Source organism: Bombus flavifrons, chromosome 15 (genome assembly GCF_040668555.2).
Source record: "Bombus flavifrons isolate JBK064 chromosome 15, iyBomFlav1_principal, whole genome shotgun sequence".
Taxonomy (NCBI): Eukaryota; Metazoa; Arthropoda; class Insecta; order Hymenoptera; family Apidae; genus Bombus; species Bombus flavifrons.
This window is the reverse complement of record NC_138456.1, coordinates 10,987,456-11,015,210: the sequence shown is the minus strand read 5'-3', so window position 1 is coordinate 11,015,210 and position 27,755 is coordinate 10,987,456. Positions and strand designations below refer to the sequence as shown.

At 38.5% G+C, this 27,755-nt stretch overlaps 3 protein-coding genes and 1 long non-coding RNA gene across 5 annotated transcripts in view; 1 reads left to right on the top strand and 3 right to left on the bottom strand.

Moving 5' to 3' along the window:
* Positions 1-14,339, bottom strand: part of LOC138187392 (insulin-like growth factor I, juvenile form) — a 28,678-nt gene extending 14,339 nt beyond the window's left edge. Inside the window, exons 1-4 of one of the 2 annotated variants that reach the window (XM_069128124.1) lie at positions 14,213-14,339; positions 12,748-12,966; positions 12,514-12,647; positions 12,326-12,410 (exon numbers count right to left, since the gene is read on the bottom strand). The gene's annotated coding sequence lies outside the window, so the exon portion shown is untranslated. The remainder of the gene's footprint in view (positions 1-12,325; positions 12,411-12,513; positions 12,648-12,747; positions 12,967-14,212) is intronic. The other variant, XM_069128123.1, reaches the window with a different exon arrangement.
* An 82-nt stretch (positions 14,340-14,421) lies between these two features.
* LOC138187393 (uncharacterized) lies at positions 14,422-22,161 on the bottom strand. Its single transcript, XR_011175163.1, has 3 exons — positions 19,849-22,161; positions 19,564-19,755; positions 14,422-14,498 (listed from the first exon to the last, which is right to left on the bottom strand). It is a non-coding gene; the product is annotated as an uncharacterized LOC138187393 (long non-coding RNA).
* Positions 17,964-22,341, top strand: LOC138187391 (ras-related and estrogen-regulated growth inhibitor). The gene is made up of 5 exons (XM_069128122.1): positions 17,964-18,093; positions 18,215-18,485; positions 18,843-19,065; positions 19,580-19,766; positions 22,159-22,341. Exons 2-5 carry the CDS (start codon positions 18,347-18,349, stop codon positions 22,339-22,341), a joined length of 732 nt encoding a protein of 243 aa, XP_068984223.1. The 5' UTR covers positions 17,964-18,093; positions 18,215-18,346.
* Positions 22,342-23,933: 1,592 nt separating this feature from the next.
* LOC138187465 (BBSome complex member BBS2) lies at positions 23,934-27,737 on the bottom strand. The gene is made up of 11 exons (XM_069128280.1): positions 27,419-27,737; positions 27,218-27,337; positions 26,793-26,981; positions 26,546-26,728; positions 26,226-26,448; positions 25,936-26,147; positions 25,532-25,702; positions 25,100-25,204; positions 24,664-24,976; positions 24,179-24,433; positions 23,934-24,103 (listed from the first exon to the last, which is right to left on the bottom strand). Exons 1-11 carry the CDS (start codon positions 27,641-27,643, stop codon positions 24,009-24,011), a joined length of 2,091 nt encoding a protein of 696 aa, XP_068984381.1. The 5' UTR covers positions 27,644-27,737; the 3' UTR covers positions 23,934-24,008.
* Positions 27,738-27,755: the final 18 nt, after the last annotated feature.

Genomic DNA, 27,755 nt, shown 5'->3' with positions numbered 1-27,755 from the left:
CATATGTTCGATATGTCTCCGGTTGATTTCAACACACACTTCGATATGTTTTCTCATGGAGAATTAGTTTTCTCATAGAGTTTGCGAAACAACTGAATTACCGTGCGCTATAGTTTTTAGATGTCACCACAAATAAGAGTCTGAGAGATTTAAATGGGGTGAACGAGACGACCATGTCACAGGCCACCACGTTCGCGTCACCTTTCGCGAATCGTTGCGTGTAAATTCCACTTGAAGTAGAAAACGTCTCGTAAGTCCAACACAAACGGTTTTTCGACTCGTGTTTGTTAAGACTTTACTGCTAATTTTGTCGAGTACTACACGTTTCCAAAAGTTAGGACAATTCTGTATACAATCAGGAAGAAAAGTAAGCGGATAGGTGGTGGAGCTATCGATGAAGTTTAATCGAACTGACACTAGCGTTACACAGGCTACGATGGAAAGTTATGTACAAGCGGGAACGAAACGATTCCTTAGGCAAAAATAGGAAGATATTTTCCTCCGAAGCTCGGTTTCCGACAAATTCGGGTTTGAAAATTTATCAAGTATACTCGAACGTACCTAATTATCGACTAGATACAAGCAAACGATCTATTTGATGTCATTCTATATGGGAAAATAAGTAAAAAATGTGCAATACAATTTTCCCCGCACCCTGTATATTACAGTTTTATCTATTATATAATTAAAGATACAAGCAAACGATCTATTTGATGTCATTCTATATGGGAAAATAAGTAAAAAATGTGCAATACAATTTTTCCCGCACCCTGTATATTACAGTTTTATCTATTATATGTCTCACAGTACATAGATCATGCAGCGAATAATTCAAATTAATATTTACATTTTTGCGTAAACAAGCTGTATTTGGCAAAACATCGTCTATTTATCTAATTTCATTAATCGTGCGCTTATTTTCGACGCCAACAGATACTGCAGTATCTCTGCACTCTGTAGATTTTCACATGCTGAATTTTGTCAAAGATACATAAACATATAATACAATAGCAATCTACCAATCAATAATAACACTGTCGACCAGACTACACAACGTTGCATAATCGTGTTTAGACTTCGATCTGCCCCCCCGTGGAACCCATGGGCAACGGGGTTAAGTTCGCCCGGCTCTTCAGCGGTATCGTTTCGCTGTCCATCATTTCCAGCTATCTGTTTTCTACTGGCTCGATTTTTCCCTAAGAAATGCTAGACCGGCGGCGTCGCGGAAACGCGGTCGTGCAGCTGTGCCGAATCTAGGTCCGATTCGATTGAGAATCACGTGCACATGCTGTTGACTGCACTTTGAAATCGGGGCTGCGTGGCTCGCGGGGAAGGGCGATAAAGCTTACACGCGCCTCCGCGTTCAGATTCGTTCGAACGAGGACGAGCCGAGGTTCGGTTTGTGTATGCATCGATCACCAACGAGTACGTATTATGTATCTCGGCGATAGTTCTTTGACACGTGCAAATTGTTACGCGCGAGACAGATTCGCGAAACGCCTTTGGAATTTCGGGCTGACCAGGCGTTGGGTTATACTACTGATACCGGCGCGACACGTGCGGATCATTCTACGTATTTTGTTTTCTTCGATGTTCGGTTGAAGAACTATGTATGCAATGTATGCGATATGCAGAGTAATAAATATATAATATACAGAGTATTAATACGGTATCAATATACACAGTGTACTCGGGATATTACAGGGTGTTTGTTTCTCGCAAAGTGGAAAACTGTACCAATCGTTTTATCGAATCGTGTTTGTTCGGAAAGCAATATTTATTTAAAAAAAAAACATGTAATGTACGATCCTTTTTTTAATACAGTGCTATGGTATTTTACGAGCGAAGATGAAAAAGAGAGGTTGATAATTGTTTCGATGGATTTTAATCGTTTAGGAATCGATGCTTGTTTGTAAGAAATACACAATGTAACCCGTGTTTATAGTTATGACGAGGACTATAATATTTGCAGTCTAATGTAGATCTAATAAAGAACCAATGATTAATTTAGATTCGGATATTATAATTTTGTATATGTACATGCAATATTATAAATAAAATTATATAAATAAATAAAGGTTTATATTTATATAAACGATTCCTCTTCCTCGTTCTTGTATTTTGAATCTTGAATCAAAATAGTGGTTAAAATAAAAAATAAATAGCCGCAGGTTTTCTACTTCTAACGAATATAAAATCTCAGAAGAAAGAAGTTATTCCATAGTTTGATTTACGACCTCGCTGTATCGTGGCCGTATTATACAATGAATTATTACAATAATTGTCTTTGAATGAATCGCGTGCATGTGGTGTGCGCTGTTTGATAGCTTCGTTTGAACTATGTTTTCATCCCGTCTTCAGTACTTCGAGTCCAATGGAAAATGTGTCTTAAAACAGCGGAACAGAATGTACGCGCATGCGAATATTGTAATTCAGCATGTTTTATAATCGTTTTATGTATAAATGGATTCTAAATTCTACATTGTAGATATTTCTCATGAAACTAAAATTATGCATTATGCATATCGTGGATGGATCCTGTGAATCCTGTATCGTAGATACTGTAAATAAATTCTAAATTGCAAATGACTCGTAAATTCTATGCTGTAGATATCGTAGATGAATTCTAATATGTATGTAAATTCTAGGTTTATATGGTTAGTGTAAATTGTAGAAAGTTTGGATTTACTACGTCTGACAAAGACGATTGGGACTGAAATGAGACTTCGATTAAGCTAGGACTCGAATAAGATATTAAAATAATCGGACTTGGAATATAGTTTGAGCGTTTTATTATTTGAAACGTTCGATCGATCGAAGTGATTGTAATTTAATTAATCCTTTGTGCTATGATTTGAAGACGTCAGAATTATATAACGATGAAATATGAGAATCGAGATGTAAAAATTGAGAAAGATTGACAGATCGTGATATTCCGATTTGCTGACTTGTCTGGGCTCCTTGATTGATTATTAATGTAAATATTTTGCGCATATCGAACTTCCATGCTTTATATTGTAGTTCTGATAAACTTTGATTTAGAGCAGTGAAGGTCAATCAAAACAGCAACCGGTTTATACTACTTACTTTGCACTTGGCATATGGAATATTCTTAGTTTTCATCTCCCACATGTTTTGCAAAATCGTTAAAATTATCTATGATTTCATTAATTAACGATAACGTTGTTATTGCAAGTATTCTGCAAATAGCTTTTGTTCAAATTTGTATGGAAATCAACAATTGTAAATTGCTCGAATCAGGATCGATCTCTTTTCTTGACCGTTGCCTCCTTCTCATCTTTGTTTCTACGATTCTTCTTATTCTTTGTTATATTTATACGTACGATTATAGCACGCTAGAAGACATCTATTAGTCTCGTTACAGTGGTAATTAATTTTTAAATGTCTCTATACAGCGCACATAACATATTCGTATAAAGTTTTATCATACAAGTATTCGAATACTTTCTTGATTCAATTAAAAAAAGAAAAAGTACAAAATATAATGAAAAATCGTAATCGTGGAAATACATTCGACGAATAGCAAACGTCAGACTGCGGATCTTTGTGCAAACATAGGAAATTTGAAAGTGTCAAATTGCACAGGATGCACGTGATATGAAGAAATATGGAAAATATACGAAGAAGATGTACAGTGCTTTCTGTAACATACGGTAGATAAAATAATTTTCTATCGAGATTCTATTTCTTGAATTACACTCTCAAATGTATGAATTTGCGTAAAAATCCGTATTCTGGTAGTCGCAGTGCGCGGAAAGCAGTCGGAGTTGCGCGGAAACTAGACCGGTGAAGTTTGTATAGCGACGAATGATATTTCTTCGTTAGAGTTGCGAGGATCAAAGGAAACGTCGATGGAACAGAATGGAGGGATCGGTGGCTAACGTTTGTGCACGATAATACCGAGTCAATTGTTATTTCCTCGATCGTCATATCGGTTCCAGGTCGTACACGAGCCGACCTTAGACCTCGCGGCACGCGTCTTGCTTCTCTTCTACCTCTTCCGTCAGCCGTCTTCCTTCATAATATCTAATGAAATTGACCTTTCGTCTTGAAAATATAGTGTTAGGTTATTCGATAAATTCATAGCGAAACTTAAGCAGAAATCGAAAAAAGTATATTATAGTTCGTGAAATTCATAGAACTGGACCTATTATCGTTTTCAATATTGAACAGCGAAGAAAGATGGTGTTCGACTGAACGATTTAAATAAATCGAGAGCGATCGTCGTAGAATTTGCGGAAGTTGATAAATTTGGAGAATTATCGATTTCATATTGATTTTGGTATTTTCCAAGGTCTGGATTATTGTTCGACGAACCTTGTACTTGTTTACAATTCTTCCAATCGTATTGCGTCCCATTTCGCGCTGATATTTTTCACATTCTCTGGATCAAGGCTGAACAAACCGAGACGCAAAAAAAGTAAGTATAACTAGAAAAGAACTTCATCGAAGGGGAAGTAAACATGTTGGTTGGTGAGTTTCCTTGACAAACCGGAATCTTCGACAGAACGAAATTATACGTGTCAGTTGGATCTTTGTAGATAAATATTTGCGAAAGTTATGGAAGTGGTATTTGCAACAGAACGATTCTTATTCGATCCACAAGAAGTTACGAATTCTAGAAAGCTTCGAAATCAACAAGCTTCATCGCCACTATTTATTTTCATCGCTCCGCTGTTAGTCCGTCCTTTCTTCTTAGTTGTTCCAGCTCCGCTTTTCCAAAAAAAGAAAACCATGTAATTAAGCAAACCACGTGTGTCTCGTATGACACGAAGAATACAAATTCATGATAATACGACGAAGACTCTATTTACAAAGCAACTAACATTCGGTTCTTTCTACAATCCTACAATCCACAAAATGGCATTAAACTTCCTAAACTTGAAACTCGGTTTGTTCGGTTTACAAGCCAACGAAGATAGAACGACTGAGAATCCAAGCGGCGAAATGCCGATAAAACCTAACGAAATTAATTTCCACATAATCGAAAGTTCAAATAGAAAATTCTCCTGTGCGCACAGCGTTATCACAGAAGCACTCCACGATGTAACGAAGTCGTAACGCGTGCAATAAACGCGCACTGCAACCGACGATCCAAATCGAACATGTAGGGTAAACTTGGAAGAAATCATTCGGAAGATCGGTTGTGTTGGCTACAACGAACGCACGACAAGTAAGAACGTTTGCAATCGAAATGCTTTGACGATGATACTCGCCATGATAACGCTCGTGGTCGTAATACAAAACTTGCGAATCGTCGTCAGCCACCTGTCAGCACGTCCTCGCTCACACGTGTCTCGCATCATTGACGTAAATCGCGATACACGGAATACGGTAAATTAGCTTACGATGGAAATCGAGGAATTTTGTTTTTAAAACAAGAATGGAATACCAAGATGGGTACGTGTAAGAAAACATTTTAACAGCTTGTCATTTCCTGTTTTCGGACACGTACGTATTCTGAAATATGGGTTGAAATATGGTTGATGAAAATTTGGAATATTGAAAAGTTTAAACATGAAGTTTGGACACGTTCCATTTAATTAGATAGGAGGTGCTCATGAATATCTGGTAAATAGAGATATAAAGAAACGATAAGATGTATACAATCTGCAAAAGTGTATATAAAATATGCTAAGCATAGCGTTCGTTGTAACATTTAACGAAACAAATCTCCGTTTGCGAACATCAAACTCAATTTGTTTAATTACGTTTATAAAGACTTGGATTTGTATGACCATCTGTAGTCTGTCTACATATAATTAGATAATTATAAAGCAAACTTCTTAATTCACGTTGGTATAATGTTAAAGATTGAAGAAATGATTCTCTAACCGAAATTCAGAGAGTGTTAAAATTTGCAAGCCTATAAAGCAAGATTTTTGTGACGTTTGTTGATAAATGCAACGAAGGGCGATCAAATTCTTTGAACGTGAATGAATCCTTTTAATTAATTACAATTCCTTTAGTTCCAAAAATCTATGTAATCACCAGATATTCTTAATTACGAAATATACCCAACGTCAAGTAGAAAAGAAAACTCGAAATTCCAAAGAAACGAAATATTTTAGTGGTAGAAGTTTAAAGAGTTAAGGAAATTCAAGACATTAAAGAATCACGATAATTACTCTAATTACACTGTCAAATATAGAGCAAGGATCAAAATGCAAAATTCCAAAGAAACGAAAGGAGAGAGATCGAAGGAACGAATAGATCGTATTTTCATGTATTTCGTCAAACGAGCAACGAGGACACGGTTCAACCATACACTACTATAATATCACTTCTTTATTTAGGAGGGCAGTCACGGTGAACCAGAGCGAGCACCTAACACGCAGCATTTACGATAGGCCAGACTCAATAGGTTAATAGTAGGGTTTACACTAATCGAATGGGACGGAACTCGAGCGAACCGAGAGCAGAGTGAGTGGCGAAAATAATTCAGCTTAGTGATCTAATTCACCTATTGCCTCGTTCGGTCCTGGTTAAACGATGAAACATGATTGTGCCTCTGGCTGAACAGTAATTGGCATAATTGTTTCCCAACCGACTCGACATTTACAAGATTCTTTCTCAACTTGAACAATTATTCGACAAAGATATCGAATATTTTCTTTAAAAATCTTCCAATCCATCCTTAACGCAACTGTTTCCCAAATGTCTAAAAATTTCAAAGATTCTTTCACAAATCGAGGAATCATTCGCAAATTATTCGATAAAAATACGAGATATTTTCTGTGAAGATATTTTAAATCATATGATTGATATAATCGAAACACAACATAATGCCAAATGTTTCACAATTCGAAAGATCCTTTCCTAATTTAGAGAATTATTTACCAATTGTTCTATAAAACTATAAAATATTACGTTGACAAATTTTCGAAAAGAAATATATCCTTTTAAGCGTGATTTGATCGTGTTATCACTTTTCGGTCTAATCATCCGACAGAGTGATATTTCATTGAGTTAAAGTTGTATTAACCTAGTGCACTGTTATTGCACAGTAACTCTATCTAATTCAGTTGATCGTTAGTCTCAATGCACGCGCTGGAATAATTTTCTGGCTGACACCAGGCCAAATTGCAATTGTCCGCTGTCGCTGCGCCTTTAATCGATGAATTTAAGAACAAGTGGCCCGGTTCTCGTTTCCATTTCGATCATAAATCATTCGCTCCTTAACCCTTCGAATTAGACTCTATAATTTATTGGCACCGATCCGTCCGCTCAACGTGTCCTCGAGTTGATTATCAAGAACGGTTAAACTTCGAATAATCGTAGAATTAAACTCTTACAATTCCATTTCTTAATTTCGAGATCCACGTGTGTGTAGAAAAAATTACATCTACCAATCGAAAACGAGCGTCGAATTTTGCTATTTTCTAACATTCGATACTATTATTTTTAAGATCCCATCCATCTTATTTCCCACTTAATTTAGCAATTTTACACTTTTGAAATTCCTATAAATGGATGGAACTCCACAGTCTACTAATTAGCAAAAGTAACATGCCGTAATTCAAACGATGCTTTATATGCGGTTCAACTGCACAGTTGAACTAATCTACAGCTGAACGATCTAAGCTTCCTGAATTGACTCGTTGGACGGATGCGTGCGTTATGCAGAGGATGGTGGGGGAGGGTGGGTTGCTAGAAAGAGCCGCGAAAGAGACACGTGGAAGAAGTAGGTCTCCGCCAGTGTTCGTCGAGGATCATCCTAATCTGTGTTACCATCCGTACTTACCTCATTGTCGTTGACTGATCATGCACCTTGCTCATGCACATCGCCCCCCGCAGTGTTGCAAGGCATTAGTGCACGCGGCCTGACCTCTGGCCAAGCTATCGTCGTCGGCCGACCGACGCTGCTCCTCTGCACGATTGACACACAACGTTATCGTGATTATCGTTAATAAGTGGCAGACACGCAAATCTACCGAGCAAATTTTGTCGCCAGGACCTGACTCATTCTTGTCCATCTTTTTTTCAGGCTGCGCCGAAATAATCGGTCGCGACACCTCAGACGTGGGGTCTTCGTAGGTCTTTGCTTTCTTAACCCCCGGTCAGCTGTATGATTAGGTCATTTCAGAGTCGACTGTGGTGAACGAATTAAGAGAATACAGTTTTAGAGCGTACATTGGCTATGAAACTTATCGGAACATTGCCCTTAGCTACCAACGAAGCTTTCGTTTTTTCTGATCGGAGTCTGCACGTTTCATTTTCACAGCGGATTTTTGCGCTCTTACTTTCGAGGATACAACTAAGTGAGCCACGCAAAACGGTTAAGAAGAATCTTATTATTTTCTATGTTCTCGCTGATATTCTCTTTGCAGAAAAATGAATGTTTCTTATATTTTGAATCATCTTTGTCTCTCTATCGATTCAAGTACCGATCTTGCCGAATATATTACTAAATTCATGCTATAAAACAGGATCCTAAGGCTTCGGAAAAATCTACGAAAATTATCACTGATGACGCTTTTATATCGATCCGCGACGAAAGCAGAAAAAGGAACATCCATAGCGGAGGTAAGGAACAGATGAAGATCAAAGACAGAGTTTCTGTCGATCGCTACAGAAGACACGACGATAATTGCTCGTTATCTGTTTAGAAGATTTCATTTACCGTTGTCTTGTCTCGTTTCTCTATTTGGTAACGATTCTACGTACGATCAAGGAATTTCTCGACGAGGAGCCGATACAAATTGTCTAGGGGAGCAGCGCGTGAACACCCGAGTATAAAAATACAATTATGGATGCAATCTGTCGATAGTTGTTTTGCTGATTTACGCCGTCGAGGTCCAAGTTCAGACGCCACGATCGACCTGGCTGTGTCGATGGAACGAAGTGGTGTCGACGACACCCTTATCGTTATACCGGTCGGAAAACTTTCACGTCGCATAGCATCTGCTCGCTATATCGATAGACACATACACTGGTTCACGAAAATGCTCCAACACTTGTCATAGAAAAGTTTTATGTCCATATCGTGTGTGTAATATAAAACATTTTGAGATTTCATTAGCACTGTAGTGAAAGTCGGATTTTCACGCACTCGTGGGAAATCCGAAGACACAAGAATACACAGGTCGCGGATAATATGCGAAAATATGCCGAATATCTAAAATATGTTGCAATATATGTATACTACTCGTTGTAATATTTAATAAATAACGCAATTTACATGGATACCATCCTTTAAATTTGTAAAGATACGAGGCTGCATAAACGTTTCTCAGTCTGATCACGATTATGAACTGACGACAAACTAACTACAAATCTGGCCCAAACCACTTCGAAGATACGTGTGTCGGTGATTATGAAATGAAGATGGCACGCAAAGTCACTAACATTGATCTATCGCAGTGATCGCAGAATCACGATCACGGTCGTGACGAACTTCATTCACGAGCGCGACCGTAATTTTTTTTATCTCGAACGAATTTGCTCGAAGTACGAGTGCTACGAAGTACGAAAGTACTTCGATGTAGCTTGCATAAAAATACCAGCATATAACGTACATTTATTTCGTCTAATATTAAAAATAAAAGACAATTCAATTTTCTTTTCTTTGTCTTACATCGGTATCTTAAAAAGTAAAATACTAATTCTTCCTCTCGATTTCGAACGAACGTGATCGAATATCAATGGCGATTCACGAGTAGCAAGAGATTTTGCGCTGTGTCTATTTATATTAGAATCATCTGAAATCATGTTTGCAAAGTAGTAGAAGTTGAAGTGTTAGATTAAATTGCTTGGGTTAGGTTAAGGTTAAGGTTAGGGTTAGGGTTAGGAATTGTAGAATCGAGTTGGTTGTTACATCGTTAAACAGAATTTCGTTCACGCGTTAAACGCGAGACTTTAAATATCTCGAAATGAGAAATGCGTGACTTGGACCACTTTCGTAATCGTCGGCACATATATAGAAATAACAAGATATTTAGCACAAGTATATGTACATTTCGCGGAGATCGCAAAAATATTTAAGTAATCAATTATCCATTTAAACCTCGATATTCGATGAGACCACATTTAGCACTTGTAATATACTTAAAATAACTACTCACGCTGTATACTAACTTTTGATTAAATATATGTATTTTTGCGATAAATATCTCGTAATTTCTATACATCTTCAAACTGGTTTCAAATTATACCGATATAATCATGACAGACGTGTCTCGCTAAAGTGCTGATATACAAAAGTATATAAGTACATAAGTACAAAATAATCGACCATCTGTAATTCATATTTTTCAATAATGTCGCGCTTTTCCGCGTCTACGTTTAATTACGTTTCGATGCTTGATCCTTAACGAGTCGGAGATCCCGAGCCTGCTAAATACGCCGAGTTGAACCTAAAGAGCGCTTGACTGAGAAAACATTGGTTACACAATTGTCGTAACCGGTTCGTAGAAAACACACCCTGAACGTTGCTCCGCGGAACATGCGCCTCTCGCGTGTAATTACACGCGTTGTGCAATTCCACTCGAATATTTTGTCCAACTAATCTGTGAAATGCATCGATGAAAGTCACGGAACCTCTCTTTACAAATCGCATTGACATCAAAATAACATACGTATAAAATCGGCTACTCGATGAACCTATTTATATTTACACGATTTGGTATATTAAAAGCGAACATCGTCGTTTCTGGGGTCAAAACGGTTCACGAGCCAATATCCACCGAAAATAGAAGAAACTTAAACTCGTAATAGAATTTCCAGCTACCATGAAGTTCCATACGACTCAAATTTTTGTATCCTTAAGCTCTTCGCGCTTTCTATAGCCCCGCTACTAATAATTTGACACCTCAGCCTAACGCAGACCAGCATTCATCGAAAGTAAACGAAACTCTTTAACAAAACTTTCGTTCGCTACCAAGTTCTATCAAACTTGAGTTTCTAGTCTTGAAACCATCGGCTTATCCTTTTCGCAGAATCTCTTCGGCACTGATTTGCGTTATTCCAGAAGAAGGCCTAATTGGATGTTATAATTTCAGAAAAGAGACGTATTCTCACTTAGCCGAAAGCAGCATTCACCGAAAATAGAAGAAACGCGTTTCAATGAAATCTCCATCGACCGCCGCCAGTTCCGTCAGAATCGAGCATCGGCCTCGCTCGGCTCTTCCTCCTTATCAATCGAAGCTTTTTCCGCGGCAGCCGACTAAATATTCGGAATATTACGCTGTTCTCATCCGCTTCTCGTTCTGTTATTGTTCTATATTTAAACATGAAACTTTACCCCTCGGCAGCCAGTGCAACAATTATTATATACATAAAAGACGCGCTCATACGTAATGGCCGTTCTCGCGGACAAACACGAGAGATATTCAATAAGGTGCATGACACATCCAAGCTTTGCTCTCTCCCCTGGTGAAAACAGAGACAGAGATAGAGAACGGAACGGAACGGGCCGCGCTATCTTGGACATTCACATCGGTTCAGAGGTCAATCAATTGGAAATGAGAGATGGCGAGAAAAAGGTTGGCGAAGAAGGCGAGAGTGTGGTCGCGAGCGTTGGAAACCGGCCGTTAATGGTCAGCTGCGTTATAATTGAAACCGGCAGTCTTTATTGTCGCAATTATTCTCGCACGGGTAATGGACCTTTTTACGAGACGCACGAGAGAAATTTGTTGGTACACGGGAGGCACGCTGATCCACGATCCTTCCCCTATCGCCCGATGAAATTCGTGCGAGGTCACGGAAAGTATCTCAGGAAACGCGTGGAATTAGATAGTAAACTTCTCTTGCCTATTTTCTAAAATCACCTACCACAGGGTTGTTCGAGCCATATTATCGTTTTCTACATTTCTTCGTCGTTGGATCGGAAGTACAGGATATCTTCTCATTCTCTGATTATTATATCAAGGACTAGCGATGTCGCGTAATGTACAAAGCAAGATTGAATTTTAGGATGTCGAAGCTCAAGTGACTCGAATAAGTAATTGCGAACGAGAATAAATAATTTACGTTACGCGGTAACGTGATCGAAGCCAGAGAGATTCTATGGCTCGAGCAAGAAAATCAAAAATAATAAAATAACGTTGGAGTTACATAACTTGTCAAGTATACGTAAATTTGTCTGATCATAACTAGACAGTGTCATAGAAATGTTGGAAACGCTTCGTTAAAATAACTGGATTTATGTGTGAGCTGTTGGTGAACCTTAATTGGGTTAAATTTGAGTAATCTGCGGGACGCACGCGGAACTTTAAACTGGTTGCTTGAGTTAATATCAAGAAATTAACCTTTCCGCTGCAGAAGCCTCTGCCAAGAAGCAATCATGCGGCATGAACGTACTTACGAGGTATACGTGCGTTGGTAATTTTGTTTGAGACCATCATCTTGTGATCGCTTTGTCGGAACTTCTTTGCAGAGGAAAGATTTACCTACGATTAGTAAAAATCTATTAAAAATCTTCATTCCCCCGTTATCTCGTAAATGATAGCATAAATTAGAAGTTGGATTATTAAATAAAATCGTACAACGTACATGATATATTCGTAAAAAGTATCCGTAAGTCTGCAAATACTTTCGTAAGCCACTATAACTTTTATGTATGTTTTCTCTATTTTTTAAATAAATAGATCGTTTATTTTGTAAGCGGTGCAGGTCCATATTCATGACTCTGAAAAAACACATTGGTCTAGTTAATTTAAACAAAAAATATTATGTGAACGTAATGTAAATGATAGAAGTATATTCGCGTAATGAATTTACACTTACTTAAACATATAGAGAAATGGACAAACTACGTAGACCTCGACAGGATTTTTCAATCGACAGAAACGCGAACACCTCGATATTTCGAAACAAAGGGAAACACCATTTCCGAAATAAACGATCTCTTGAGAAATTTTATTTCAGAGTAAGCGTTACTCCCACGCCGCATTTCTAGCGAATCGCGTTTCGGCAAGGCTGTTTAATATTTCCACGAAGCAGTATCTATCATAGGACCACCCAGTGACGAGGCATTATTTTGCTAACACTCTCTTGTTCGTCACAGCATTAATTTACGAGCTTGTAAATTCCGACTTCACGACCGCTTTGAAAGCAGTTGCGACGCCACGCCTCTATAAAGTTTATTTCCGGTTCTTTTACGAGAGAATCGCTGCGATGCATAATTAACTGAAATCGCGTGCGTCCTCTATCGTTCCAGAAATTACGTTTCTTACGAAATTATTGATCCGTCGGTCGCCCTACTAAAATAATTCATCGATCGGAGCAGGGTAATACGATCAAGCGATCGACTAATCTGTTGATCGAATCCTTGTATTCACAAAAACATTTTTGTGAATGACTACGTTATCTGATTTATGGTTTGTAGCTCGGTTGCAAGTGAGGAAACGTAGATGCCAATGACTCGAGATATTCACCCAAAGGTCAGTTTACAATATTTTTAGACCTCCATGGGATTTGGTGAAAAACAAGAAATAAACATCAGGCTGAAATACAACGGGGGTCACGAAATACGAGTGACCCCAGAAATTATGTGCGCATAATTGGATCCCTTTAGGCCCCGAAGATACATCCGTATGGCTAGATAACAGTATCCTACTAAAGCAGGAACACCATGAAGTTACTAAAAATATCGATCAAAGTCGGTCTATCTGGAAAATAAATAACTCGTTTTCTATTGAAATCGATATTACCAGAATGTAACTTTGTCTAAAAATAAGTTTCAGATATCTGTCTTTTCCTTCTTTTCTTTCAATTCTTTTTCGTTACCATCTTTTTGTACAATATGTATTATCGAGATCTTTCCTTTACAAAAGTTTATTAATAAATTACAATTTTGCAAAGTACACGAATATTTCTCGCGCCCTTTTCCACGCTTTCTACGTTATCGATCAGCTAATATTGCCAATTTACTCACATCGTTTGATCAGATTTTAATTTTCACCTTCGTTTTGTAAACCTATTACGTACAAAGTAGCTAATAATTCTACTGCGCACGAATTTTTGAACGTCCTAGCCTATCAATACTACGAATAATGGACTCTTGAAATACTTTTATGATCTCTGTGACATACACTGCCACCAAACATTATCTCGTAGCTTCTATGTACATTTTCACGATATAATCGTAATCGAATCGATATAATCGAGTCTTATTGCGAAGCTAATGACACCTCAAAATATTTCGTTATAACAGGCATAATATAGAATACAAGAAAGTTTCTGTACCTACCCTCGATATTGGCCACGATCTGGCAGAAAAATTGGCACCTGTTCTACAACTCGTAAACGCAATCTCATCGTCGATTGTCGGCTTCGTGCAGGAATCTCTTTCAGCCTGGTAGCCAAACACTTCTTCGCAGCCCCTAAATACGAATATAATATCTTTTATTTATAAAGCAAAACGACAGCTACACGAATCAGTAAACAAAGAAATACTCACGGGATTGGCAATCTGAGTAACGAGTTGGCTCGTCTCCTCCTGGTGAACCGATTAAACGGAGAACGGGCTAACGAATCTGGTCAACAAATTTCCACGATTCAAAACAGTTAAAAAAAATTAACCTTTTCATAATCTTCAACCCCCTAGAACCTCCAAGTATCGTTAACTTCTGGCCTCGTGTAGGCTATTCTAAAACGTCTGCCATAATCGAAAACAGTGAGGAAAGACTGACCTCTTTGTAATCTCCAATCTTTACTTCCCTTCGGATCGATCAATCGTACAAAATATCGCGTTATCTTATCCCGGATATAAGAATACATCTCCGAAGGGGAAACGAAAGAACGAAGGGTCACGGGTCACGTTCGAAGGGTCGATTCCCTAGGGAGCGGCGTTCTCCGTGTTTGAATCAGCCGGTGAAACTGGCGGGCACATTTTTTCGACGGTGATGGCGCCGCCGTGGCAACGATAACCGATAAGGGACACGAGTTACACGCACGATAACCCCGTGGTAACTCGCGCATGAGGTCACGCCGGGGAGCGGCACGCTTTCCTCCTACACGGCCGACTTCGTGGCGTTTATATTTAGATTATCAATGGCCGGCCAGGGTATACCAGGAAACACGGACACGCTTAGAAGAAATCGACCAGGGATTCCTGGAAATCGGAATCCGGATTCGTGATTACGGATACGTATGTTTTCGTACGATGGCCGAAAACTGCTGCCCGCCTAACACGCCTAAATCATTTCGCTGGCTAGTGACATCGGGGCCGCCAGTGAAGATTCAGGCGCGTTCACGTCGTTCAGGCGAATCGATTCGCAGTGACAGATCTGTATTTGCCTCTGATGTTGTTTATTTGTCCTCGACGAGAGCTATGCGTTCCGAGTAATTGTATAATATATTATTCAGCCACGGTGTACAAAAACAGAGAGGAACCGAAGCAAACAATTGTGTTTAGTTAATAGACAATGAAATTTAAACTTCGATACAACTTGAATGGATGATTACGCTGATTGCGTGTGTATGTTAAGTGTTTCTTCGATGCTTACACTTTGAATGTTTAAAGCTGTACAATGTTTGCGCGGGATATCTACTGCGTGAATGCTCGGAGATGTACAATGTGCGATGTCTGAGAACGTTCAGTGCTAAAGATTGTCCAGTGTTTGGATGTTACACGAGTCCGTGCTTGCTCGATGCGATTCGAATGGCCAAGTTTGTAATTAACGAAGATGGCTAAAAGTAGGAAACTCGAACACACATTTCATGCGTTGACGTACATCGAAATATTTAGGCAGTCGATCGGCTATTCTATTTAAGCCTTTGTCGTCCAATGTCTCTACAACGGCGGCAATTATTCGTTCGAGTATTTACAGTCTGCTTCGACTAGTTGATAGTGCTACCAGAATAATACAACGACCGCAAGGGGTTAACAATCCTCGATATTTAACGATAGATAGCTCTAATTGTACGTTCAACGCGACTCATTCGTGTTACATACTAATTTTCTACTAAATGTACATTTCCAGCATGTATCTTGAAACTTCTAGCTAGTACGTTGCAACTCCATACACTGTCGAATTAGCTTCGAAACTGATATAATCGTGGTAGTCGTATCTTGTCACAGTTCTAGTAAAATTCGAACGTGTCTTATGCAGGGTGTCCGATAACGTGCATTATAACCGGGTGGGGGATGACTTTACGTGAAAGAGTAAGTCGAACACGTAGAATACATCTTTTTTCGTGTAACGCTTCGTTTCTGAGGAAATCGAGTTTAAAACTTTCTCGAGTATACTTAAACTTGGCTAAATCTGCACTGAACGGGGGTAAATACGATAGACGATAGTTTAAACTGCGCATGAAAATAAGTAAAAATTGTAGAATACAATTTCTTCATAAGGTGCCTTGTTTTCGAGGAAAATAAGTTTGAAAGCGTATCATGCGTGCGCGTTGAATCAGTTTTTAACCAAATTCTATTTTCTTGAAAATGAGGCCTTAAATCGTTTACTCGTTCTTCGTACTGTTTATTCGTACGCAAATCGATACGTAGCCGAGTTTAGGTACACTCGACAAATCTTCAAACTCGATTTTCTCAGAGACGAAGCGTCATATGAAAAAATTGTAAAGTATATTTTTGATTTATTTGCTCGAGTAGAATCGCCCCGCGCCTGCTTGTACCAGCAATTACAGGACAGACTTAAGGACAAAGACTCAGCGTTCAGACCGTCGATATTTCCAGGTATTCGACATTCTCGTCAATATTGACAATAAATATCGATAGTCTGAACGTGCCTTCGCGGTTTTCTATGGTAAATGCTGAAATTGTTTCGCATGGTAAATGTTTCAACTGTTTTATATGGCAACTATTGGAATTACCGCACGAAACCACGGTGGGAAATCGAAACGCCAGTGAGTCACTGATTCTGTACGCTTGTTCTAACATTGGCGCGGGACGGCGCAACGAGAGCGATAAAAGGCCAGCCGCCCCGCGTCTCTTACATAAAAGTAATAACAACTGTTGGACGCGTGCCGGTCTCTTGGACCAGTAGCCAGGTCGTAGTAGAGAATCGTGCGGCTGAGGCGGGTGCAGCCGCCGCGATGTCCGGTTTTATTCCATCCAGGAGGAGGGCCGCGAATTGCGAAACCAGCTGTTCGAACGTTTGACCCAGCGACACTGATATCGCGTATCTTGATTAAGCCAGTATGTAACGACCTTTGCATTCCCCGATATCCTGCCACCACGTGAACGCACTGACCGAGAAAGTTTGAAAATGGAATTCACGTGCGTCCCTCGAAACTTCCTGGACGATTTAATGTCCCTGAATCCATTTGTGACAGTTTCGATGATCGAGCACGAGGAAATCGACGTGAGAGGAACAAGTAAATTAGCAAGTTACACAGGCTGTCTCGGTGATCACGATCCGCCGATCGATAAGAAAGTGATTGCGTGAAAAAATAAACGGAAGATGCGAAATAAAAGGTTTTTTACGCGGTGCTTCGTCGTCGATAAAATTCAATTTGAGAATTTACTTAGTACGTGTGAACGGAGCTAATTACTGACCAGGTAGAAGCAGGTAATACTCGGCGGATTATTCTACGTGCGAAAACGAGTGAAAACCGTGGAATAAAATTTGTTCGTTTAAGCATATTCCGTTCAAGCGTACACTGACATTTTAGCCTTCCTAATACGAGATTCGTAGCAACGTATTGGATAATAATCTTGAAGCAGAGTCCGAACCGCGTGCTCGCACGAAATCGTACGATCCCTGTGTAACCGTATTACCCAAATAATTGGTTATCGAACGAATTCGGTATTCCAGATTTGATAAACTTTCTATTTTGGACGTTGTCCGTGTCCCGGACTCGGTACGAGCAAAAATAAAAGTAATAAATTAGAAACTAACTTCTGGGAATAGCAAACATCGGATAAATCAATGCGATTCGTTCCTTTACGAAACAAATTGCTTATCAGTGTCTGTAAAAAACAAGACAGTGTATTATAATTGGCAATTAAATAAATCAAAGAATCTACACAGATATATCGATTTAAGAAGCGGTAAGATAATATGAGAAAAAAGAATAAAATAAAATAAAATATAGAATGCAGAACGTAATATAAAAATAATTGGCAATTACAAAAGAGAGAGAAACCGGTTAACGGAAGAGCCGATGAAGGTAAATAGAAAGCACGATCAAACACAGAGAGAGAAAGAGAGAGAGAGAAAGAGAGAGAGAAAGAAAGAGAGAGAGAGTGGGATTTGCGATCAAATTAAAACGAATATCGTTCGTTTACCAGTTTGCGGATCGATCGAAGGAAAAGGTAGCACGAAGAATGCGTGCATAAACACGTCTATTAAATATCAGCGGGAAAAAGAGAGGCTTCATAATCGATGAGACACCCCAGAGGGAATTCAGTGACAGTTAAGTCATGGAGAGATTCAGTCCGCCAGCAACGTCGTTGAGGAAGAGAATTAGCCCTCCGATAGCTTGGAATCTTGGCCTCACTAGCAGGGATCCGAGAATTGTCAAAGTAATCCTACTGGGACATCAGGGCGTTGGTAAAACCGGTAAGAATCCAATTTAAGAATTATGATATTTCAAATATCTCAAGATACTTCACAGGTAGTCGACTTTAATATCCCAGTTGTCGGATTTTCAAATTGCCAAATCTTTTATTTTCTAAAATCTTTTCGTGGTTGCAAATCATCTTTAAACATCTTCGAATTTCCAAATAATCTAAATTATCCAACTCTCGACTTTTCGAATTTCCGAATTGCCGGACATGCGAATTTTTAAATTTCCAAATTCCTAAATTTCTGATTTCTCGAGTTTCCAAATTTTCAAACGTTCGAGGCCTCCACGTGAGATCGATACTACGCGATGATTCTATCTTTGACAAACACTAACATATTGACGATCGATAGCCTTGGCAGTGCGATTCGCGACGAAACGGTATATAGGGGAGTACGATTGTTCTATCGAGAGGGTTTACAAAGTGGACAGTTTCCTGGATGCGGCGTGGGAGATAACTGATCCCCCAGGATACCTACCACCTCCGTCCGAACTGAAATTACGGTGGGCAGATGCTATCGTTCTCGTTTACTCGGTGTCGGATCGTGTCAGCTTCGACGAAACATCTCGTCTTCGGTAAGAAAATTTATTAATCGCTCCGATTCGAACAACACTGATTGGAATAACAGTGTTTAGTCTATGTAACGTTTCTATTAATAAAGAAGCGTAATGAATTAATAATCAAAGAAGGGGAATATAATTTGTCAAGTGACGCGCGAATATACTAATGAACATAATTAGCTATTTTTAAATCTTTGATCGTTACATTACACAGGATACGTCAGAAAATATCTTTTCTACAAAATTCTCAAGGAATTTTTGAAAGATAATGCTCGTGGTAAATGTCTCTACAACCTTTCTTCCACGATAAATATTCGTTTAATATTATATTCTATTAAATATTTGCAATTAACGTTCGTTCCGAATTAAAAAAGCATTTTTACCACAAATTCTTAACTCTCTGTACGTACCTTTCGATAGAATCGCATCTCACTGTTTATATTATGCGTCATAAATATATCTTTAAATATCTACAATTCTGTCTGGTAGAAATTTACAATCAGTGCTTCTTACCCGATATTTATTTCAGATTTCTAGTATCACACGCGAGGAAAACTAGAAAGGTCCCACCGATAGTGATCCTGATAGCAAATAAAGCAGATTTAACGTACACTCCTGGTGAAAGGGTAGTTTCTACGGCAGAAGGGCGTCAAAGGGCGGAAGAGATCGAGGCCCACGCGTTTCATGAAATTTCCGTCAGAGAATCTGTCGAACAGGTGACATTAATACCAAAATTTTTATTTTCTTGCCATGAAAATGATTATTCGTATACCGAGCACCCTTCGTCTTGGCCTTTACCTTCCATAATTAGATGCGTAGTAATAATAGATCCATTGCCAATGCTGCGTCGATGCGCTTTAACCTGACCTCGAAAAAGACATAGTACTACGTCGATGACATTTTCCATGTTAGAAATGTTACGAACCAACTTGCAGCAACATTATTTTTATCAAAAATACTGCTTTGTACCTTTAAATCTTTAACCATGCAAATTACAAAGTGTAACATTGCGCGATATCGACTCTGCAAGTCGATAATACGACAACAACGATGCAAAAATAAATGAAAAGCGATGTGAAATAAAATTGTCATATTTGAACGCGTGTTGGGGAAAAAATTTGAAAATTGTGTAAATGCACGTTTAGAAAAGTCAGTAGTCGTTGACACGGCATTGCGTGGCAGTGCGGCGTTGCGTCTCGCGTTATTACGATAAAAACACGAGCTTTTGACGTAACACTGACATTGACTCTTTTGCCGTACCTTTAACCTTAGATGGCAAGGACTAAGGCACAGGCCATCCGACCTGTAAATTACTATCTATGCTATTCGTAAGGTAAACAATTACGAGATAACAAATTCATTGCACAAATGCCACTTCGTTTCGTAACGATCTCTCCTCCAAGCGATATGCCATCGCTCGTATTAGAAGCTCGCATATATTTTTAAAATTCTATTTAACAAACCCTGGAAGATAAATTCATAAACTTCAATTTATCGGCTAGTATTACAAAAGAACCATCATGTTGCTTTCATGTTCGATTATGTCATATTCAAATTCTCCTATAATCGTAAAATGAAATTAGTCGACGAGGAAGTCGACGAAAATATGTACTTATCGTGTTTTTCTGCTGTAATCTTCGTTCGATCGAATGGTTCGATAAATTCAAAATCTACGATATAATCTGATATACATATCTGTTATATGAATTCATTCGGAACATCCTCGAAAATTCCTTTTCTTCCTCGAACGATGGAGGGTCACAATCGTGCACTTCCTTCATTTTCTAAAATTTGGTAGAGAGCCAGCCAGACACAACACCACGTCATCCGACACGAAAGCTTCGGCAGACAAGCGTTTGATATCTCGACGAGTTAAATATTCGTGAAGTCTCGTACGCGACGATATGACATTGGGATCGTTGACGTAACGTTACACGTCATCGATCGCGAAAGAAAGCCCCCGTCGATCGGAAATCTCAGCCGGAGTTCTGCTATTACTCGTCTATTTCAATGGCGAAAGAACGCAGAGAGAAAGAGAAAGAGAGAACCAAGCGGTTGGCGAATCGATCGCTTTGTCACGATCGATCCCGCGGTCGAGCCTAATCGCGAGCCTCGTTATTTTTCTAAAACGATTGTTTACTTCTCCGGGAAACCGGTCATGGCGTTTACGCGTGATCGCAGAGTGGTAAACAAAATCTGTATCGTGGAGCGGGCGGAACGCGGGCGATACGGCGGCCATCTCGAAACGATCGTTCCAGCGTTATCGGTATCGTAAACGTGCCTATCGTAATTAAAGATTTGTTTCACAATTAATTATGTGTACTAGGTGGAAACGATATATGGCGCGATCGGTCGTGGTATCGAGGACCGAGCTTCAAATTTACTCTGATACGTTTCAATGGTGGGAACACGCCTGAAATCGTTTCAGCTCTGAACAAGCGAAACGTAACGTTCGAGAAACGTCGGAACGAAACGCAACGCACTATTAAAAATCGATCGAGACTCGAAGAACCAGGAATACGTCGTGTAACGATCACGATGACGGTTTAGAGTCTAAAATATATCACGTATGCTGTACGAAACATCTCGAAATTTCGTTAACGCTCTAACGAGACTATCACATTATTGTCTAACGAATATATTTTATTTATTTATTTGTTTATTTTATTTAATTCTTGCCTTTCGGCACTCTGAATGGTTTCCATGGTTCTTCCGCTTTACCACAGTGCCGTCATCTCAACGCCATACAGCAATGATATTCTTCTCTTACGCTATGACACTTAGTATAACAAATATAGAAACAGACCAAAATTATGTTACGATCCAATGGACGATACCATATGTTCTTCTTTAAAAGAATTTCAGGTGGATGTACGAGCAAGAAAAGGTAAAAAAAAGGGGGGTCTATAACTTGTTCTACACGTGTCGCAAACTGTTACACACAAGCACAAATGAAAAAGTGGCATGAGCGATAATGAGACTGGTTTTAAACGTACTTTATGAGAGAAAAATATATATCAAATATAATCGTCATAGCGGTTGAGCAGATAATCCCGCGAGGTTACGTAACGATAGCAGCGGACTGACTAGATTATTTTTATTCGACAGGTCATGGCCGTTTTCACCGACATCTCCAAGCTGTTGACGGAATTGCCGGGCAATTCTGGCCAGCAAACAAATTCCTTCAGGGTGAGAGCCTCCACTGATGGCACCTTGGACGCTCTTCGACGCCCCTCGCCTGTTCCGCTCAAACGAAGATTCAGCATCTCCGTTCGAGGAACCCTTCATTAAGCGAACACAAGCTTACAGTTTAAAACTATGCTTAAAACTTAAAAATATTTCTAATAAAGCTCCTGTTCTAATCCTTCGAGTTTTGAGAAATATCGACTGTTCGTTGTCAATTTGTAATATTGTGATCGTTTATCGCAAAGTATCGTAAAGGCGTATTTTGTTCATTTTTAGAAATACTTTGGGAATCTTTTCACTTTGAGAAATATTTTTACAATCTTTTCACACGTTGCGATATATTTTTAGATTTTAAACTTTTAAACTATATTTTTAGATTATTAGATAACATATTTGTGGTCCTAGTCTGTGCTGAGTGAACTGCAATATGCGCTATTGAAACATGATCAAAAGCCAAAGAACCACAAATATGTCAGTGAGAGATATTTTTGGACTGTTTTATCTTTGGGTTTAACGCAATTCATTAAAAATGCACTATCAGCCAATATAGAGTTTAGAGAATCGTTGTATGTTTCATAGAAATAAAAAATTTAAAGAAAAATCTGCTGATTAAACGGTAAATAAACGATCGATAAATTCTGTTTAATACCTCAAATATTTCTCTTACATGTGATATTAATGTACTTAAATTATTGCTGGTATTTGTTGAGTATATGTTTAACTGTAAATTATATTGATGTTAAGAAATTCAATGAAATAAAATTTGCACAATAATTATTTCATAAAAATAAGTATGAATTATAGATTATTCAAATTACGATTAAGTTATATTTATTAACATATACATATTCTACCAATGTATATTTAATTGTAAAGATTATTGTATAATTTCTCAAATTCAATCAATAAATAGATTTTCTAAAGCAAATTCGAATGTCGTATCTTTCATCTTTAACTTTGTCCACCTCTCACTCTCCTTGTAATTTTCGCCAGTTAGAATATGTAAAACGTCAAAAATTCAGAAAAATTTCATAATCATCGAGTATATGAATAAACGAACGTAAAAAATAAATAAACAAGGCAATGCATATAAACACTAAAAAATCCCGAGAATTTGAGGTCATTTTTTAGAACTTTGGCAAAATTACTCTACCCCCTACGCTATATCTGCTGATATAAAATCATAAAATCGCTCCAAAGTTTTGGCGAAATCTCGAAAATTGCAACCTCGGAAAATTCCTGGAATATGACGCCATTTGCGAGACTCGCGGCAATTTTTCTTATCTCCCACGAATTTCTCGAGCTAATTTGATCACGACCAGAACTATTTTCGAGTCCCGAGCTTCAGAACTTTGCTTTGAAGTTCCTCCACTTTGGTTCTCGTTAATTAACAGGCGGTACGATGCGATGACCAGTCCTCAAAACAACTGTCCTCAAAACTCCCATTTTAAGCCAGTTTGTTGGAGGGATCAATTGTTTTTCACGCAATCTAGAAGATGTAAAAACCCTCCAAAGCATCTCAGTTGAGAATCAGCCCATCGAGCGTCTGGAATATTCGAACGAGTATGTGGATATGAATGTATCGATTCAACAAACGTCATTTTGGCCAAGCTAAAATTTTCATCCCTGTCTTTGCATACTAACGAATATATTTTATGTAGTTCTAATATTCGTTTATTAATCTTTTTGACAAGCTCTTTTGGGGTCCCCATAGCGTTCCGGGGCCCAACGCTTACAGTGACATTAGCGTCAAGGTAAATTCGCCCCTGAATTCATCCGTGTCTTATCGCCAGCGTGAGAGCCTTCGGATTCTCGTCCTGGATCGCTGCTCTACAACGGGCTATTGTGTTTGAGGCACTTTTCCCAACTAGTAATACAAATTTTAATAACACTTTATTTTGAGCAAATGGAAAATAAGTAAAAGTAAGATAAAAAGTATCACCTCTTAATCTAGCTGCACGTTGCACTCCGAGATTTAATTCTTTTAAATTCGCCGTGAGCTCTCTATAACTCTTCATTCTGATTTCATGTTCCCTGATCAGATCGACATTAACATTTTTCAATTGTACGAGTCTCTTTCTCATTTCATCGATATTCTCGAGAATTCTTGCATCCTCCAAGCGAATTATAATATTCTTCAGTAAAACTGTTTCATTAGCTGCCTCTGCTTGCAATCTGGTATCAATCTCCTTTAACTCTGCAATAAATAAATAAATTATCCTCCGATATTCTCTGAAAGCCATAAAATATATCTTTTCTTATCGTTGGACTGCGGATTTCTACGCATTTATGGGAAACTTGAAGATGCGAAAATCCACATAAAGAGGACAACCATTTCAGAAGCCTATGTTCCATCTTTTTAATTATATTTATGAAAATACGAATTTCTATCAATATATTCGCAATCTAATTATTACTTTGAGTCACCTTTGACGTGTTCCAAGGCGTCCAACATCTTCTTCTCTTCAGCCGGAAATGAAACTTCGGAAGAAAGCTCTCTAAGGCCCAAGTACAAGGCTAACGACTGAATAATGTCGCCAGCAAATGTAGAATCTTCTGTTTGAACGGTTACTTTTCCCGTTGCGTCTGACATGAAACAATGAATCTTGTTGTCTCTCATGCCACGAAGCCACATTTCAATACCTCCGTTGTTTGGTTTGTCTTCCTGAATTTCGAACTCTTCCGGAAGGATGAGACTTTGATTCAACCAAAGAGCGATTCTTTGAGGTCTCTCCGCAAACTGATTAACCAAAAATAGATATACTGTATAGCAGCGGTGATAGTTATTCGAAGGATGCGTAGATAAGTTAAAAAATAAGCAGATGAAAATAAATGTGAATTTTCAACAAATTAAAACTAATACCTCAGCTGTGACGCTATTTTTCGTAAAGTCCTCCGCAATTTGCGCAGGCCGTTCGATGATCTGGTACATGCAAAATCTCGGCAATTGGCGCGTCATTTCGAACACCTTAAATGGAGTAAAGAAGTCAGGATAGAAATTGAACAAACTTGTTTTATATATCGAAATAAAATTTCCAATGAAACTTCATTCGTCGGAATTTGTCGGGCAATAAACAGTTTATACGTGTAATGTAATTATACGTGTAATAGGAGCTCGTCAACTATCCATTATCTTTTGTTCGCATAATAGGAGCTCACGTTTGGGTAAATGAATTCGACCAGCAAAAGTTCAGTTAACCGGGCACTAAGATTTCATCCGGATAAATGAAATTCTGCTGTACTATAATACTGTGCAGTAAAATGTTTTGTAAATGCCCCTTGCTTTATATGGTACCTGTAACAAATCTGCAGCAGCTGGACCAACGCATACTTTAACGTGCATATCGACAGGGGCATTCTTCGGAGGACGAAGCTCTATTTCCAGCTCCCCTTTAGGTCTGCTGGGATGGACAACGAGAGTTTCGCCTTCGAACACTCCTTCGGTGAAAACTATCGCGCAATACATCTTGGGCAGAGTAAATGTACGACAGTATTAAAATTTATTTCATCTAAAAATGATGAATGTATGTATCTTTTACGTTTGAAGCTACAAATATGAGAAATTTTATAAAGATAAAGAAATAATTGTTTTCTACATCGACCGTGCCGAATTCTTCGTTATTTTATTGTACTGTGAAAGCGTTAAAGAACATTTCAAAAAGACAAAAATTAGTTTTATGCAAGAACCGATCGACTTACAAAAAGTCCAGGTCCAGACGCAAGGGCAACACGAGCCGCACCATTGCAGGTCATCAAGCTCACTGCCAATTTCGTTCCATGGAACATATTCGGAACAGACGCGGCCCTCTGCCTAAGCTCCATTTGGAGGATCTGCCTTTTCGCCAATAAATCGCGCATTGCCTCGCCAGGTTCTGGAGTATCCATCGCGGAACCGGAACCATAGCCGCGCACTAAAATATAATTCGAAAAATCTTCCTGTCAATCTTTTTAGTCTATCACTGTATGCGTATATACATATTCTATTCTACCTTCGCCAATAGAAGACACTACGACTAAATCTGATTTGCCGATTCTCCTGTAATCAGCTTCCACGATTCCAGCTATTCCGGCGGATAATTGAATTTTAAAAATTACTTCACCGCTATTGGATGACCTTGCATCTACCTTTCCATTATTCCAACCAGTTATGACTTCCGGTGCACCGTCTCCGTTCAAATCAAAGCTCCTCGTAACCACCACTCGATGCTTCGACTGAAAAATTTATGAAAACGAACGTTCCTACGACCTAAATTCAATCATCGTATATTGATTTCTTTCTTGGTACTTATATTCTGCAATTTAGAGTGACCTTGACACGCCATAGTCTTTGAGTCATTTCATAGACACCAAGAGTCCCATTTCCTACTGAATAAACGAATCTTCTATTAGGTAGGCCGGTTAGAGTGGTAATTGAAGCTGTTTCTTTAGCTTCCCAGAGCAGATTGTCCTTCTTGTACACCTTTATTTCGAAATCTCTGGTCCCAATGACTAACTAAATATTGTTTGTATTTATTAGAGAAGGATTTTTATTAGACTTATTTCCTATTGCAATTTACCTCGTTTTCGTCATCTCCATCGAAGTCAAAAACAGCTAATGAAGTTACAATACCTCCTAGTACTGTCCAAAAGATCTCTGTGCCTTGTGAATCTAAAACTGTTATCGAACTATTGCCACCAACGATTGCAACTTGATTTGGAAGCCAACTTAATTTACCAACGATTATACATCTTGCACCATCAGACATCTAATAAAAATAATATAATTTATTTGAGTTTTAGTATGATAAGTAATCTTCGGATTTTTATGCAAATTTACATATACTCAAGCAACCTAAGAAGCCTAAGTACAGATCATCCATTAAATATTATAACAAGTAATATACTTCGTATATTTTATGTATTTTTGTATATTATATACATTTTATGCGCCTTTAAATTTCAAACGAATGCATAAGTATCTGTAGTCTAATAATTGCAGTACCTCTTTGTAAAAAGCATCAGAGTTGTCTTCTATGTGATAGGCCAAAATATGAGATGCAGTTCCAATTAGAAGAATATCTCTCTCGTCATCACTAAGTCGACCAGTGCATAATGCTGTAATCTAATAATATACATACATATATTGATTAATTTGCAGTAAAAGTTAGTTTTTATTAGTATCTTTATAATTATTTAATTATACCTCGGTTCCTATCTGAAGTTCCGCGAGTTCTCCGCTCCAAGATACTTTTCTGTCGGATTGTTCGTGGTCTTGACCGGTTATTTGTGGTTGCCTATGAGGGCTGTGTACCAAAATATTTCCACCATAAGTTGCAGCCGCTAGGCAAGCATGAGAACCATCGAATTTACCGGAAGTTACAAGGCCAGGCTCCACGTGTTTTTGAATATTTAGAGAAAACGCTGCCATTTTAAGATCAGCTTGAATGGCTACACATATTCTAATGCATAATGGTAACAGTTTGTGGCCTTGTTCATTGGGTGGCAGATTATTGATCTTTCCCTGCCTTACCTATCTGAAC

Bases quoted from the DNA above. Each gene is read 5' to 3' on its own strand.
- LOC138187391 (XM_069128122.1), top strand. From the start codon at position 18,347: ATGGAGAGATTCAGTCCGCCAGCAACGTCGTTGAGGAAGAGAATTAGC. The intron at 18,486-18,842 runs GTAAGAATCCAA...GACGATCGATAG, and splicing joins TCAGGGCGTTGGTAAAACCG to CCTTGGCAGTGCGATTCGCG. The intron at 19,066-19,579 runs GTAAGAAAATTT...TATTTATTTCAG, and splicing joins GACGAAACATCTCGTCTTCG to ATTTCTAGTATCACACGCGA.
- LOC138187465 (XM_069128280.1), bottom strand. From the start codon at position 27,643: ATGGCAGCGTTTTCTCTAAATATTCAAAAACACGTGGAGCCTGGCCTT. The intron at 25,205-25,531 runs GTACCATATAAA...ACTCCATTTAAG, and splicing joins CTGCTGCAGATTTGTTACAG to GTGTTCGAAATGACGCGCCA. The intron at 24,104-24,178 runs GTGATACTTTTT...TTGTATTACTAG, and splicing joins ACGTGCAGCTAGATTAAGAG to TTGGGAAAAGTGCCTCAAAC.